Raw genomic sequence first — 17,600 nt, forward strand, 5'->3', positions numbered from 1 at the left:
GTGCTGTGCTCCCCCATCATTGAGGATGGGGACATTTGTGGAGCTGCCTCCTCCTGTTAGTTGTTTAATTGTCCACCACCATTCATGACTGGATGTGGCAGGACTGCAGAGTATGATCTGATCCTTTGGTTGTGGGATCTGTTAGCCCTGTCTATTGCTTGCTGCTTCTGCTATCCCTGCCATGCCCTCCTGCATTTTTCTTTGAACCATGGTTGACCTGCTTTCTTGATGGTAATGGAACTAACTCGTATCAGCAGCAACTTGGACAATCCTATCCATAGAGACCTTCAAGACCCTCCAACTTGCCATGTGGCTTTAAGAAGCTCCCCTCTGGACGTGTATTGAACATCTCCAACTTCATAACACTGAAACCTGGAGGAAAGCTTGGGCAGAAGACACCTTCCCAAATAAACGCAGCATCTCCAACTGTCTCTGATGTCTCAGCAACCAGGTTTCAATCTCCCCCGAAGCATGTTGACAACCCTCAATAGAGCATGGACTGGACGTGGCTGATGTGGCAACCTGATGTGCAAGTGGCAGTTTAGAACCTCACCTGCTGTGACTCAGGAAACCCTGACCAAACCATGGAGCACAGAATAACATCTTGCCCTCCACTCAAGTTTGAAGCGACATCCTGGAGTTACGTTTGCTCTCCAGTAGGGCATTAGACTGGTTAGGGAACTGACATTAAAATTATGATGACAGCTTCTGCTTCTAAGGCCATATGAAAGAAGATGTACTAGTTCCATGGGTGCTGGGATCCTTGAATAATTTGCTGAAATTGCCATTCTCTGCATGTTGGCCTGGAGTGTCAGCAGGCTGCTTAACTGAGAAGGGAACATATATCTTGTGCTACTTCACAATCTAATTGTCAGGCATGAGATAGTTAGTGCCAGCTACTAGTTAAATTTGCAATTTGGATGCTCAATTGTACACAATTTTCCCTTTTCTCTGAATATTAAGAATAATCATAGGGATGCAGCACAGAAGGAGGCCATTTGGCCCATTGTGCCTGTGACAATTCTTTGGCAAGGTTATCCAAGTAACCCAGCTCCTCCTCCTTTCAGCTATGATCTTGTGGTGGAGCAGGCTCAAGGGGCTGAATGGCCTACTCCTAATTCATATGTTTTCCCACAGCCTTGCATTTTTTCCCCACTCATGCAATTATCCAGTTTCCTTTTCAAAGTTTATTATTGAATCTGCCTTTCAGGCATTGCATTCCAGATCACAGCAATGTGTTTTTTTAAAATCTCATTTCCTCTCTTCCTTTACCAATAAATCCACAGTAACTGTTTGACTTCTCATCTTCAAGATCTTTGCACCCTATTCAGTTTATGGCTATCTTGTACTGGAATGATGAGAATGTGAACTCTCTACTACTAGGAGTAGTTCAGGCAAATACCATAGATGCATTTAGCATAAGCTAGATATTAGTTGGGGGAGAAAGGAATGAAAGGATATGCTGGTGGTGTGGAAGGAGGCTAGTTAGGCGCGTGACCACTGGTATTGACCGGTTTGGCCAATTGGCTTGTTTCTGTGTTGTAATACTTTTGTACTATGCATCCTTACTGCCCCTCTCTCAACTGCTGCTAGGCACTGGGAGTGGGGAAGTAGGAGAACCAGCTACTATGTGAAAGTGCTCATCCACTTACTAAATCACGGCAGGAAACCCATACTTCAAGACACTGTCTCAGCGCTCACCTGAAGTAGCTGGCAGGCATGAAACTGGTATTAAACTCAAGGGGACATATGGCCTGCTCCAATTTCTGATAACTCTGCTACTGTAACTAGGCTGTTTGTGAATAAAACCAAGCTCTGATCTCAAAGCCTGTCATCATCTGTTACAATAGCAAATACTGCTCCCAGGTAGCGTGTCAATCCTGACGCAACCATTACATGCTACAGTTTTCAAAGCGAGGGTGAGGTGGAGGAGCTGGGAACCCACTCACTCCAACTAACTGCCCATTAAGCTCTTTGAGGAGCACGTTAATGGGTTGGCGAGGGCCAGAAGCTGATTTTTGAAATCCGAGATCAGCAAACCCGAACAACCTGGTACTGGTTAGTGTACAACTGTTAGCCACAGTGTGGGGTACAGTCCAGTTGCGTTAATGATGAAGAAAATTTTTTGCATAAAGGGTTGTTGTTTCAGAGTGAGTAAAGGACCTATTTGTTGGCCATGTGGCCACTACACTGTGTCACGAGACTGCTGACCCTCTGCCTGCCTCTATTTTGCAAGACAACGGCAAGCCAGTCATGGCTGCCTTCTGCCTTTGACGATTGTACTCAGCAGTCAGTTCCCGCCTCCTGGCAGTGCTCACGCCTCTAATTGGACACTCAGCTTGCCTCCAGCCCAATTAGATGACCTGAATTTGAAGATAGCTTTGAGTCAGCAACACAGGCAGGGTCAGGACCCGGAAATGATTGGGTGTCAGGTTCCCGACCCTGGATTGAAGTCATGCCCATAATTTTTAAAGGGATTGTTCACAAACCAATGACTTGTGGGATACTGTAAACTGAACTGCAGCTATTGCACCTCTTACCCTACCTTTTCACTTTGGAATTAAGGTACTTTTTTTTTGTCACTGCCAAATGTTTATTACAGTAAGTTGTCGTGAGCAGCAATGCTTTTTTTTTCATCAACATGAAGCAGCATGTGAATTTTTGACCACCCGCCCCCCCCGCCCAAACAAGGCATGAAACAAAGCCTGAAAAAACGGCAAGACTGAAATAAGGACAGTTTCTTCTGAGGATGATACAGAACCACGACGAAAACTAAAATGACCAATTAACCCCAGGATTAAGACATTATTTGTGTGCATCTTTTTTTGGTAATTTGCTGAGAAAACTTGTCCTGTACTATTGGTGACAGGATGTCATAAACTTTCAGGTATTACAAAGTCGCGTCACCCCTATCACACTGTAATCCTGTTATATTATTCAGTCATGCCTTCAAGTTACCAGTGAATTCGTCTACTGTGACTACACTTCAAGAATTTATTGGTTCTATGGTGCTATGGAATGCCTCGATTCTAAACAGTGCTGTATAAAACAAGCCTATTTGTTCTTTTAAAACAGTATTTCAACCTCACAGTTCTGTTGTTAACATTAAGTTCCTTAAGCATTGTTCTAATTTCTTGGACTGCATTCAGAATAACTATATTAATTCGCTGCCTTGTTGCTCAGAGGCAGCAGTTTTTGATGCTTCAGTCACCAGTATAGGATTGGGAAAGTTGCTGCCAAAAAGTCTGAAGTGCATCAGTGATGATTGTCTGTTGACATTGACATATTTGCATGTCTGTGTGCTTATTGGCAACATCATGGTCCTAAAGATTGCCTGTGAGTTATACTAATGGAATACCTTGGAATTTCAATGCTTTCGATTATTGAATAATTTATTGTAGTTTAAAGACTGCATGCACTGACTCTCTGATTAGTATCAATATTGCTTGCAGAAATGGGTTTAACTACTGGAGCATTGAGTTAAATGTTAGTTAAAATAATAAAGAGTGATGCACTTTTTCTAAATAAGAATGTTGTATAAATGACCAAGCTGTTTTGAGTTTTTGTAAAGGATCAATAAATCTAATGTTTGCTTTTATGCTTGTAACAGAAAATGGATTCCGTTGGAGTAAAAGTTCTAGATTCAGCAGATGACATCCAGGAAAGACGCCAGCAGGTGCTGGACAGGTATGAATTTTTTATTTTTGCATTCAGGGAATTGTATAGAATTAGAATAGCTCAAGTTTTACACAAAAGCATATTGCTATAATAAAATACATTGGTGTACAGTTCTTCTACCCTTGAAATGGGCATCATGCACCAGAGTGCACATCTCAGCCAGGAGGCCTGAGACTGGTGCTGGCAGCTCACCCATTTTAAAACTATGAATTTTGGGTTGCTTGCTTCCCTAGCAATGGTCCGAAGGTAAAGGTGAGATGAGCAACTGAGTCCTGAGGAGTTGGGTTGCTAATTGGAAGTATTTTGGTAAGGGGAAGAATGGAGGAAGTCAAATAAAGTAACATTAATTACTAAGCTGACAATATTCTTTGTCTATGCAAACTAGGTATCGGCGATTCAAGGAGCTCTCTCTTCTGAGACGGCAGAAGCTAGATGATTCTTTCAGCTTTCAGTGTTTCCGCCGTGATGCAGATGAATTGGAGAAATGGATTCAAGAGAAACTGCAAATTGCATCCGATGAGAGTTACAAGGATCCCAGCAATCTGCAGGTGTGTGATGTTCTAAGCTTCTGATCACTTATATGCTTCAACTTTATGATGGGCTGCAAATTTCTAACTAACTTAGTATTGACTTTTAGACCTTTTTACTTTGCCTTCTCATTTCATTAATCTTCTACATCAATTTGATTTGCATGTGTATTGTTTCAGAATGAAATGACCTTGCTTACGTTAGTAATTTTGATTTTTAAAAAAATTTAAATATCTAATTCTATATGTATAAGATAACTATTTTACACCGAGCTATTGATTTGCCCTTTTCATTACTGTTTTGTTTGTTTTATCCCCAATTTTCCTCTTCTGTTCCTGAAGATGGTGGCTTGTATTGAGATACAGCTCTATGGATGCCTCACCATGGCCTTACCTAATGTTTACACCAACACCTTTTCCAGTAGATTATCCCAGAGAGGAGGTTTTTCCAATTTTGCACTCCTAATGCGTTCATTCATAGCACATATTGGGAAAATTGCACACCCCAAATGTTGCATTCATTTTAATTAGTGGAAGTTACAGTCTAGACAGTGCACTTTCCAATATGTGCTCCTGGAAAATGTATCTTGTCGGTGTGTACTGAGAATCTTCATGATTGATCATTTTCTATTGTCACACATGACGAATGGATCATTTGGTCATAGATGCCGCTGATGCTCATAGAACTGTCTAGCAAGAGTTGATATCTTCAGAAAAGGAGGGGGGAAAATTGTAAAAAGTCAAAGTTGATGGTGTTTTGTTTTTGCAGGGCAAACTGCAGAAGCACCAGGCGTTTGAGGCTGAAGTGCAAGCCAATGCAGGTGCTATAATCAAACTTGATGAGTTTGGCAACAGAATGATAACAGATGGGCATTTTGCATCAGAAACAATTCGAGTAAGTGGCTGCTGCCTTATATGGTTTTCCGTTCCTTTGTTGTGCCAATCAGAAGTGTAATCCTCATTGTTGATTTTTAGTCCTTCACGCCCTACCGGACTACACAACGACCTATTGTAACCACAGTACAGATTGGTACTCACATGGAAGTAGGTGTATAATTGCTGTGTAGTGCAGTGTGTCTGTTTGACTTTCTTTCCTTGGGATAAGTTGAAAGTGTGCTTGTGTTTATTGAATTTTTAAAAAACTTCTTCTTTAAAACAAAGTCAGCGTCACTAATCAGCTGGCAGGGGACCTGGTCTGATTTACAGCAATGCTGAGATGTGTAGTGCTACTGCCCAAGTCAAATCCTAAAATGAAACGCATGGATTTTGTGTAATGTTTCAATCTGGTTATCCTCGTTCATCACTCTGTTTAGGTATGTACCCTTCTAGCTTTGAGGGCAGGGATTGTTCTTTGACTCCCTTACTTTTCATCAGATGGTCAATGTTACTTAGGATAAAATATTCTGTATTGGTAGGATGTTTGGCAGAAAATTAGAACAGTGTTGTGTAACTGTTTATATGGTAGAGATAACTGAGAATTTAAAGCATGCTGAATGTTATTGCCTTGCATTTGAAGTGTATTCAGCCCTGTTGACAATAGTTGGTGAGTAAATTTACACTATAACTGATCTTTGTACAATGGTTTAGAATTACAGCAACACTAAAATGATAGCGCAAATGCAACCTAAGTTGGAGACTCGCTTTGCTACAGTGTCAATTTGGGCCCTCTCTTCAGATTGTATTGCTGCCAAGTGGAAACCATTTCACCTTTATTTAAATGCACGCAAGCTGCCAACATGCACTTCCCTGCCTCGCCCGCACTATAATCCCGCACCCCCCCACCTCCCGCCCGCCCCCCAGCCAACCAATCTATGAGTTGCCAGTAAGAACTAGAGTAATTATTATTTTCCTCGTGCTTCTGGCTATCCTAGCATGTGGAGAGACGATCTGCTTTAAATTTTGCTCATTTCTGGGTTTTTACAGAAGTTGGTTCAAATTCCTCAAGCAGCCAGGCCCAAAAACATATGATCTGCTCTGTCTGTTGGGATCTTGTGTGTAAATTGGTTACCACATTAACTGTTTACAACAGTGACTACATGTCAGAAGTACTTCATTGGTTATGAAGCACTTTGGGATGTCCTGGTTGTGAAAGACAAGTCTTCCTTTAATGTCAAGTATAGTGAGTGGCTATATAACTACCCCCATCAACTTGCTTTAATTTTATACAATAAGCCCCATCTGGAAAATTTCAGCATTGATTAGCATCATTTGATCTGCTGTCTGCCAGTTAGTTTCTATAATATAATATTTGTGCAAACAAATAATTAACTAAAATGGGTACTGAAACCTGTGGTAAACTATGAACTTCATGTTTGACCACCTTCACCATTTTGTTTGTCTTGAGGGTATTTTAGTGCAGAATTAAGAATAGAAAGTTCTGGCTTAAATTCTCTAGTGCAGTTGCAGGAAACTTATCAATTGTCAATTTATCAGCGGAACCAGCAATCCAAATTTGTTTCCTTGAGTTGTTTCACAGCTGTATGCTTCCTTTGGAAGGATGTTTTCTCTTGCTTCATCCTTTCCCAATACATATAATAAACAGGCTGAGTTTTTTTTTCTCTTGAAAAGAGAACATTAACCTAATAGAGGTCTTTGAAATGATGAATGTTTTGATAGACACAGAGCGTGTGTTTCCATTAGTGGGGAAGAGCAAGATTAGAGGCAAGATAGCCACCAAGAAATCATATAGGGAATTCAGAAGAAACTTCTTTACTCAGTGGTGAGAATGTAGAGCTTACTACCATAGGGAGTCGTTGAGGCAAATAATGTAGATGCATTTAAGGAGAAGCGAAACGGATGTATAAGGGAGAAGGGACTAGAGAGTTATGTTGATGGGAGTTAGATGAGGAAGAACAGGTGGTGGCTGATGTGCAGCATACTGCTGGCCAGGACTGTTTGGGCCAAATGACCTGTTTCCGTGTTTGTATATTCAATGCATTTCTATATTGGAGCTTGACCTCGTGGTAAAATTGAGGTAATCCTTCATTACATTTTCATATTAGCAATGGGCTAGCTACAGTTATATGCAGGATATCATATAATGTATAAGGATTAATTATGGAAATAATTCTATCATTTGTTCCTATTGCTGTGGAAAACTGCTCTGTAACTTGTTGCAAAAACATGACACCATTTATTTTTGTTTTTAAGTTCTCTGTATTATGTCATAACAAAACTGCTTTTCTTTTGTATTTTTGTCTTCAAATCTTTCTTTCAAGACCCGACTAGAGGAACTCCATCAACTATGGGCGCGCTTACTGGAGAAAATGAAGGAGAAGGGGATCCGACTCCTGCAGACTCAGAAGCTTGTGCAGTATCAGCGAGAGTGTGATGATGTCATGGACTGGATCAATGATAAGGTCAGTCATTTGTATCTGAGATGAGGATTGAAGTTTGTTAGTATACTATTCTTGGTAGGATGGGGGAGGAGGTGGAACTGGTTGCCGTAATGGAAAACTATATAGTAGCGCTTCCATACACATTCATCTCCAGTAAAAATGACAAAGCCGCAAAACTTGAGGCTATCTGTACACATTGATGTGTTTAGTTTATTGAGAATACTCCAGGATAAAGAGTGCCTCAGGCTTAAATATTCATTTGAAATATAACCTGTACACTTGTGTATCTTTTTTCCAGGTAGTTCAGCTGCATTTTGTTTTCTTTGCTCTTGGGATGCGCACGTCACTTGCAAGGCCAATCCCTATCCCTAATTGTCCTTGAGAGCGTAGTGATGAACCACTGCTTTGAACTGCTGCAGTCCACATAGTGTAGGTTACTGCCACTTGTATCTATTTTATGTGGATTTTGCATTAATAGCTGCAGAAATGAGAATGCAAATGAGCAGACCCAGGAAGCCAAGTTCAAAATCCTGGAACTCCCTTCCTAACAGCACTGCATGTATCTGCACCAAATGGACTGCAGCGGTTCAAGAAGGTGACTCACCGCCACCTTAGGGCAGTTAGGGATGGACAACAAATGCTGGCCTTACTGGCGATGCCATATCCCATGAAAGAATAAAAATAACTCCCTTTGCAAGTTGAAGTATTTTTTTCTAAAGAGACAGCAACTGGTATAATCATTTCAAGGAAATTCTAGCCCTCTATTTTGAGTATGGCTTTTTAAGTTACAGTTGCAAGCAAAGAGTTTCTTTGTAACCAAATGTTAATATTATTCCTGTAATATTATTCCTGTGGTGATAAGGACATTGAGATGCAACCAAAGCCCCGGTCTTGTATAATATAAAATAAAAACAGAAAATGCTGGAAGAACTCAGGAGGCCTGGCAGTGTCTATGTAGAGAGAAACCGAGTTAACGTTTCGAGTCCAATATGACTCTTCTTCTGAATTCTTGTTCAGCAATTTCTGTTTTTATTTCTGATTTCCAGCATCCACGGTATTTTGCTTTTATTACCCCAGTCTTAATTTATTTTTGTGCTCCAAATTGAGCTATTTCAATGAATACAGATGTGAATCTCTATATAGGCCCATGGCAAAACGTAAACCACACAACTTTCCATAAATAGAATTGCTTCACCTCATTACTGTGGTATTTAATTTTCCTCTGGTAGTGTGCTCTCTAGTACACTTACTAAAATCCTTTGCTTTTTTAGCCTATTTAATAGCTTTTGTGCTTAGTACTGCTGTTTGTTTAAACTAATTTTAGTACAAGTTATTAGCTGTTCCTAAAAACAGGAGATTGAACTCGTGTAGAATCAAAATTATTAATCAGAATTCCATTGCCTTTGATTTGTGTATAGTATTTAAAGTTATCATTAATGTGTAAAGTCATTTGTAGAATTGTGTACTTGAACAACAATATCATTTCTGCACTATAGCTTCACTAACATTTTTTTTCATCAGAAAATTCTCAGGAGGGCTGTTTTGTTCACTTCAAATATTGGTTTTGGCATCAGAGACCAGTTCCTTCTGTTAGCCACAGAAGTGCCCTTATAGCTGGCATCGATCCGTAAAACAGACCTTTTCGTTGTCACTACTTGAGTTAGAAGTTGTGCCTAAACCTCAATTAGAAAGAAAAGCCAAGTTAGCAAGCTTGGCTTGTAACTTTAAAACTAATTCAGATGTTATCATTTTTTTAATTAGTAGATTTTGGTGAGTTGTCTTTTCCTTTTTTGTGGTGCATAATAATATTATTGATGGGTTTGGAGGAAAAAATAATTTTTCATATAATTTGATCCACATCTAAAATTGAATTTCATTATTTATCTATATTTAGGAAGCGATTGTGACATCAGAGGAAGTTGGCCAGGATTTGGAGCATGTGGAGGTTTTGCAGAAGAAATTTGAGGAATTTCAGACTGACCTTGCAGCTCATGAGGAGCGTGTTAATGAAGTTAACCAACTGGCTGGAAAACTTGAACAGGTCCAAGAGCTTTTTAATCTAAAATGCATTCTCAATATAATGTAGAGTGCTGCTGTGTACAGCTGGTGAACTGCAACTTGTATTAAAACCCCACCTGATTCTAAAGCAAAGCAGTGGGAGTTTCCTGTTTGGGTTTGACATTGCATAACAACAATTTGTATTTATGTGGCGCCTTCAACATAATGAAATGTCCCAAGGCCCTTCACTGCAGCATTACAAAACAAAATTTGACCAAGCCATATAAGGAGATTTTAGGGCAGATGACCAAATACTTGGTCAAGGAGGTAGATTTTAAGGAGTACCTTAAAGGGGAAATGGATGGTAGAGAGGGGTAGGAAGGGTATTCCAGAGCTTGGGTCCAAGGCAATTGAAGGCATGGCCGCCGATGGTGGAGCAATTAAAATTGAGGGTGCACAAGAGACCAGAATTAGAGGAGCTCTGATATCTTCCAGGATTGTGGAGCAGAGATAAAGAGGGGTAAGGCCATGGAGGGATTTGAAAAGAAGGATGAGTATTTTAAAATCAAGATGTTGGTTGACTGGGAGCCAATGTAAGTCAGCAGGCACAGGGGTGATAGGGAATGGGACTTCCTGTGAGATGAGATATGGGCAGCAGAGATTTTGATTACCTCGATTATGGAGGGTAGAATATGGGAGACCAGCTAAGAGTGCATTGGAATAGTCAAGTCTAACAAAGGCATGAGTGAGGGCTTCAGCAGCAGATGAGCTGAGACTGGGACAAAGTTGGGCAATATTACAGAGGTGGAAAAAGGCAAACTTAGTGATGGTATGAATGAGGTTGGAAGCTCAGCTTGTAAACAGCCTGGCTTAATCTCAGACTGTTGCCATGATGAGGTATAGGGTCGGTAGCTTGGGACCGGAATTTAGAATGGGACCATTTTTTTTTAAAAAAAGAAAAAAAAAGGCTTCAAACTTTCCAATATTTAATTGGAGGAAATTTCTGCTCATCCAGTACTGGATGACGGACAAGCAGTCTGATAATTTGACAACAGTGGAGAAGTTGAGAGCGATTATGGTGAGATAGAGCTGGGTGGAGTCAGTGTGCATGTGAAAACTAGCGCTGTGCCTTTGGGTGATGTCACTGAGAGCAGTATTTAGATGAGAAATAGCAGGGGGCCAGGGATAGATCCTTGGGAACACTAGAGGCGTGGGGGCAGCAAGAGACGCTATTGCAAGTGACCCTCTGGCTACAATTAGATAAAGATTATTTTTAGTGTATTCGTGAGATGTGGGCATCAATAGCAAGACCAGCATTTGTTTTTTTCATTGCTTTTGAGAAGGACATGGTGAATATAACTGAGTAGCTTGTTAGGCCATTTTAAGGATAGTTATGAGTCAACCACATTGCTGTGGGTCTGGATTCACATGTAGGTTATGTTAGGTAAGGACAGCATATTTCCTGCCCTAAAGGACATTAAAGATCAGATGGGTTATTACAACAATCCAGTAATTTCATGGTCACTATTACTGATACCTTTTATTCCAGATTTACTTAATGAATTGAATTTGCATTCCCCAGCTGCCATGATGGGAATTGAACTCATATCTCCAGATAATTCGTCCTGGCCTCTAGATTACTGGTCTAGTAATGTAACACCGCTCCTGTACCCAGTATGACTTATATGCAATGTCACACTGGGTTCATAAACTGTTCAGAACATTTTATAAAATTACCCACAGCTTTTTTTAATGGGCTGGCTGTGTGGACAAGCCTGTGAATGCAGTTGTTACCTTAAAAGTTTACCAGCTGCTATAACCATCTGAACAGCAACCAAGGCGGCAAGGAACATGGGAATGCAGAGGACTAGAGATAATCATTGCTGTCCAACCGGTCAGTCCCTGTGTCTAGGAAATATTCTGTTTCACAATACCTCCAGATAATTAACTCTCTTGAATTCACTGATGTGATCACCTGGCCATCAAAGGTACTGCTAGCTCTGCAGGGGTACTGTGTTACTATCCTGTGCTGTATAGCTGTATCCCTAATTGCACCATTTCTTTCATGTAACAATATACAAAAATGCTTCTCTATTTTTATAATTTTTTTGCAGTCATATATTCCTAATCATTTCCACATTGTGCATTTAATCATACTAAATTTAATTCGTAATTTAGCATGAAAGTTGAACTGCGAACAAGATTTTACCCAATTAAACCAATTTAAGGTGTTTCTGACAGGGTTTATATTTCAACCTTTGTATTTTGAAGCTCCACAGAATCCTGTTCCATTATGTTTTACATTACGCCGTGTGAAATGTAAAATATTATTCTTTTGTCTACATACTGACAGGTTGGAGGGAAACCTGTTACAAGATTAACACTTTTTCTTTGCCCTTGTGTAGGACAATCACCCTGAGCTGGTGCTTATCACCCATCGTCAGGATGAGGTGAATGCTGCTTGGCAGCGACTGAAGGGCCTGGTACTGCAGCGACAAGGCAAGCTTTTTGGAGCAGCAGAGGTGCAACGTTTTAATAGGTGGGTCAGTTGATTAATGTGATCTGGCATGAGGACATGAAGCTTGACAAGAATGTCCTGAGTGCCAGAAAGAGAAATTAATTTCCTAGATTGCAGAAGTTGCTAATTCCTTTCTAGGAAGCTATACAAGTGGCTGCATGCCATATTTAATTTTAGTCAATTAGTTTTTGAGTTATTTATTGCTCCAAGTCTTGCAGAAAACCTAATAGACTCGCTCTTTAAATGAAAAAAAATTTCCACCCTGATATGTGAATATGATCAATTTTTCTCATGTCATCTCCTAATATCCATTCATTGTTTCAAATCTCATATTGCACACAAACCACATGGTAATCCTCTTTTACTGCATGAATGCTTTTGCTTCTTGTGTATAAATAATTTGTACCATATTGCCTTTAATAATGTTTTTCACAGTAAAATAGCTGGGTATTGAATGGAAATGAAAGGGAAAGGTATGTGCTTCCACCTGGGAAGAAATTAAAAAGTACTGGGCCAGATTAATAACATGGTATAAAGAGAACCTAAAATGAATGGTTTCTGTGTGTATGTGTGTTTATAAACTAGGCCTGCAAAATGTAATTCTATATTAATGCATGTTGTGCTTGACAGGGATGTGGATGAAACAATTAGTTGGATTAAAGAGAAAGAACAGCTAATGGCATCAGATGATTTTGGACGTGACCTGGCTAGTGTGCAGACACTTCTCCGCAAACATGAAGGCTTAGAGCGAGATCTTGCAGCTCTGGAGGATAAGGTAATGCTGTTCAACTAGGATAATGACTTCTGACCTTTCAAATACTTATTTTCTTATACTTTCAAAATGCCTTCTTGGTTTCTGCAAAAAACTGATCTGTAAGGTGCCCAGCCCCTCGGGTCTGGTATATACTTGGAAATGTCAGGGGTCGATGTCAGTGTCATTGGAAAATATTGGTGTAATGATTTAAAAATTGTGAAGGACTGTGGTACTAATTTTTGTTCCTGGAAAGAATTATTTAGAGTCACTGAGGAGCTGTAGTAGCTGAAATCCAACCTTACAGGATTCGTAAATGTCATTTGTGCATTTCCAGTATTCTCTGTATAAGATGTGCATGTGTGACAACAGCATAAAATATAATTTTATTAATATGTAAAAACAGTAATTAGTTTGCATCTTAAGGTGGTAAGTCAAAGCTTAAGACCATAACAGCTCATTACAATTAATTATTACTTGCCAGTTATAAGCCATTTATTGCTTCTCAAACACAAGCTGTAGTTGCATTGGTACCATTTTTCTTTTGCTTATTGTGCAGGTGAAAGCACTGACTTCTGAGGCAGATCGCCTACAACAGTCACACCCACAGAATGCAGCCCAGATTCAGGTGAAACAAGAAGAACTCATTGAAAACTGGGAGCGAATCCGCACCTTGGCAGCACAGAGGCATACACGTCTTGATGACTCGTACAGGTGAAAGCAGAAGTGAAAGAGTTAAGAACTTGCATGAAGACTCGTTGCGAGGGAGTGAAACGAGAGAGTTTGCATCTAGTGTACAATTTATTAAGTATGGTGCAGTTTACAAACCTTTTATTGTAGCAATGATAAATAGACCATCTGTCTTAAATTCTGCATTTTATAAATCAAAGCCCATTTTGCCTCTGCAGCTGCAGATGTGACATTTTGACTTTTTTAACTAGCAAAATTTGACTGCAAAAGACACTTATGTTGCTAATAGAAAGTTACAACACAGAGGGATTTGGGAATCCTCGTGCATGAATCCCAAAAAGCTAGCATACAAGTTCAGCAGGTAATAGGGAAGGCAAATAGAATGTTGGCCTTTGGCTGGGATTTTCCTGCACTGTCGCAGGCGGGACCCGCCACGGGCAAGGTGGCACCTCAGCCAGAAGTCCATTGACTTGCGGCGGGACCGGAAAATCCTGCCCTTTATTTCAAAGGGAATGGAGTATAAAAATAGGGAAATCTTGCTGAAACTATTCAAGGCACTAGTTAGACCCCACTTAGAATACTGTGAACAGTTTTGGTCCCCTTATCTAAGGAAAGATATACTGGCATCGGAGGCAGTCCAGAGAAGGTTCTCTAGGTTGATCCTGGGTATGAAGGGATTTTCTTATGAGGAGAGGTTGAGTAGGTTGGGCCTATATTCATTGGAGTTCAGAAGAATGAGAGGCGACCTTATTGAAATATCTAAGATTCTTATGGGGCTTGACAGGGTAGACGCTGAGAGGTTGTTTCCCCTTGTGGGAGATTCTAGGACCACAGGGCATGATCTCAGATTATGATAAGGGGTTGTCTTTTTAAGACAGATGAGGACGAATTTTCTTCCCTCAGAGGGTGGTGAATCTGTGGAATTCTTTACTGTAGAAGCTGGGTTGTTAAGTATACTCAAGGCGATAGATTTTTAATCAGTAAGGGAATCAAGGATTATGGGGAAAAGGTAGCAAAGTGGTGTTGAGGATTATCAGATCAGCCATGATCTCATTGAATGGTGGAGCGGACTCGATGGGCCAAATGGGCCTACTTCTGCTCCTACATCTTATGGTCTTGTGGCCTACCAGCAAAGGTTTAAAATTTGGGAACTCATGAAAAGAAATTAAGCAATAGTTCATCAATTTTACAACTTTTATGTTGTCTTGAACTTTGAGCAGGTAGTTTGTGCTTACTGCTAATATAAAACAATTCAGGGAAAATGGAAACGTTTTCATGCACGGGATGATTAGCATTACTAAACCGCCTCTGCTGTTTAAACCCTAGATTGGGATTTTCAGGGCCTGCCCACTGCCTGAATTGTCTGGCCCCAGCGAAAGCCAATGGACTTCCGGCTAGCTTGCCGGGTCCCCTAGAGCAGGGCCAGACAATCTGGGCCCTAATCTATGCTTTTGGTACCTCCAGATTCTCTCATTCCAATGTTTTCTTGGTTGGTCTTCCACCTTCCATAAACTTGAATTTATGAAAACTTTTTGCTCTTAGTTTACAGGCTCATACCATGTCTTGCTCATCCATCACTCCTTTGTGCATTGACCTACATTAGCTCCCAGTTTTTAAAATTCTTATCCTCATATTCAAAAATTTCCATGGCCTTGTCTTACAACCGTCCAAGAACTTAGTGCTCCTTCAAGTCTCACCTCTTGAGTATCCACACTCCTTTCTTCTGCCCAGTAGCAGCCATGCCTTCAGCTATCTATATTCTAAAGCTCTGCAATATCATTCCTAAACCTGGCCCACCTTCCTCTTCTCCTTTAAAACCATCCTTAAAATCTACCTCTATGACTTGGCTTTTACCAACATCTCTTTTGGTAAAAGCAAAAAACTGCGGATGCTGGAAATCCAAAACAAAAACAAAAATGCCTAGAAAAACTCAGCAGGTCTGGCAGCATTTGCGGAGAGGAACACAGTTAACATTTCGAGTCCATATGACTCTTCGACAGAACTAAATAAAAATAGAAGAGAGGTGAAATATAAGCTGGTTTAAGGGGGAGTGGGACAAGTAGAGCCGGATAGAGGGCCAGTGATAGGTGGAGATAACCAAAAGATGTCACAGACAAAAGGACAAAGAGGTATTGAAGGTGGTGATATCATCTAAGGAATGTGATGATTAAGAGTAGAAAGCAGGGCAAGCAAGGTACAGATAGCCCTAGTTGGGGTGGGGTGAAGGAATCAAAAAAGGCTAAAAGGTAGTGATAAAACAATGGAAAGGAAATACATTTAAAAATAATAGAAATAAGTGGGAAAAGAAAAATCTAAATAAATTATTGGGAAAAAAAGAGGGGGATCAGAAAGGGGGTGGGGATGGAGGAGAGAGTTCATGATCTAAAATTGTTGGACTCAATATTCAGTCCGGAAGGCTGTAAAGTGCCTAGTCGGAAGATGAGGTGCTGTTCCTCCAGTTTGCGTTGAGCTTCACTGGAACAATGCAGCAAGCCAAGGACGGATATGTGGGCATGAGAGCAGGGTGGAGTGTTGAAATGGCAAGCGACAGGGAGGTCTGGGTAATGCTTGCAGACAGACCGAAGGAGTTGGCGGAAATGGCGGAGGATGATCCTTTGAATGCGGAGGCTGGTGGGGTGATAAGTGAGGACAAGGGGGACCCTATCATGTTTCTGAGAGGAAGGTGTGAGGGCGGATGCGCGGAAGATGGGCCGGACATGGTTGAGGGCCCTATCAGCCACCGTGGGTGGAAAACCTCGGTTAAGGAAGAAGGAAGACATGTCAGAGGAACTGTTTTTGAAAGTGGCATCATCAGAACAGATGTGATGGAGGCGAAGGAACTGAGAGAATGGGATGGAGTCCTTACAGGAAGCGGGTTGTGAGGAGCTGTAGTCTAGGTAGCTGTGGGAGTCGGTAGGCTTGTAATGGATGTTGGTGGACAGTCTATCACCAGAAATTGAGACAGAGAGGTCAAGGAAGGGAAGGGAAGTGTCAGAGATGGACCTTTGGCTTCTCCTTTCTCCTCCTTTGGCTTGGTGTTGATTCTTTTGAATGGGAGTTTGATTGATTGGCAAAGGCAGAATGTTAACAGTTACAGAGGATAAAGATAACACTGGAATTAAATTTATGAAGGAAAAAAACTAGCATCCTTGATGTGTTAAATTATCTGATTCTCTGCTACAATGTTCTTTGACACTGCAGTGTGATTTGGCATATTGCTTATCAGTGATAACATTGTTTAGAGCAGTACTACTTTTTACTTAGACTGCAGCGTTTCCTGGCTGATTTCCGTGACCTGACCAGCTGGGTGACTGAAATGAAAGCTCTCATCAGTGCTGATGAATTGGCAAATGACGTGGCTGGAGCAGAGGCGTTGCTCGACAGACATCAGGAGCACAAGGTGATTCTAGTCCTCTGATATCATTCTGCTTGTGCAGGCACTTACACTGAAAGATTAGTAAAGTCAAATCAGAGTTTCAAATGTAATACAACACATTTGACTGGAAAATGTTCAATCTTTTAGGGAAGAAAACAGAATGGTGTATACCAAACATTTGTAACTGAATGTTGTGTAGGACTCTGATTTGCACATTTTGAGAAGTTTTATACCCGTTTTGGGCAGGCTGCTTATTCAGTATGTCTAGATCAATTTTTATTTCTTGTTTATTGGGGCTTAAATTCACAAAGCACGGCAAAGACATTCTGCAGCGCACAGCCACAAAGGTGTACAATGAAGACCTAATAGAGATTATAATAATGAATAGGCGGGGCTTATAGAAGTCTTTAGTTGCATTTAAATGACCTGAGCAGCAAGTTACAAATCTTGTGATTTGTATATCCGAATGTGTTGTTTTCAGGGTGAAATTGATGCTCATGAGGACAGTTTCAAGGCTACAGATGAAGCAGGACAGGCCCTGCTCAGTGGTGGGCATTATGCATCTGATGAAGTCCGTGAGAAGGTACAGTACACCAGTAATAAACCTCCACATTCTTTACCTTTTTTTAGTTTGTTTTAACAAATCTTCTTTTTAAAATGATGGGAAGTCTGTTTGTATTTAACATAACGAGAAAGCTTTGCAATGCTTATCTTTTTGGATGGG

At 40.6% G+C, this 17,600-nt stretch overlaps 1 protein-coding gene across 12 annotated transcripts in view; it reads left to right on the forward strand.

The window, feature by feature from the left end:
* Nucleotides 1-17,600, forward strand: part of sptan1 (spectrin alpha, non-erythrocytic 1) — a 114,597-nt gene that overhangs the window by 13,046 nt on the left and 83,951 nt on the right. For all 12 annotated transcript variants that reach the window (XM_078550152.1, XM_078550153.1, XM_078550155.1 and 9 more), the window contains 10 exons: nucleotides 3,611-3,687; nucleotides 4,064-4,226; nucleotides 4,975-5,100; nucleotides 7,424-7,564; nucleotides 9,438-9,584; nucleotides 11,947-12,080; nucleotides 12,690-12,834; nucleotides 13,370-13,524; nucleotides 16,765-16,900; nucleotides 17,358-17,459. In XM_078550152.1, the coding sequence (XP_078406278.1) occupies nucleotides 3,614-3,687; nucleotides 4,064-4,226; nucleotides 4,975-5,100; nucleotides 7,424-7,564; nucleotides 9,438-9,584; nucleotides 11,947-12,080; nucleotides 12,690-12,834; nucleotides 13,370-13,524; nucleotides 16,765-16,900; nucleotides 17,358-17,459 (1,323 nt within the window). In that variant the 5' untranslated portion in view covers nucleotides 3,611-3,613. Of the gene's footprint in view, nucleotides 1-3,610; nucleotides 3,688-4,063; nucleotides 4,227-4,974; nucleotides 5,101-7,423; nucleotides 7,565-9,437; nucleotides 9,585-11,946; nucleotides 12,081-12,689; nucleotides 12,835-13,369; nucleotides 13,525-16,764; nucleotides 16,901-17,357; nucleotides 17,460-17,600 lie in introns of those variants that run through there.

This window comes from Cetorhinus maximus, chromosome 10 (genome assembly GCF_964194155.1).
Source record: "Cetorhinus maximus chromosome 10, sCetMax3.hap1.1, whole genome shotgun sequence".
Taxonomy (NCBI): domain Eukaryota; kingdom Metazoa; phylum Chordata; class Chondrichthyes; order Lamniformes; family Cetorhinidae; genus Cetorhinus; species Cetorhinus maximus.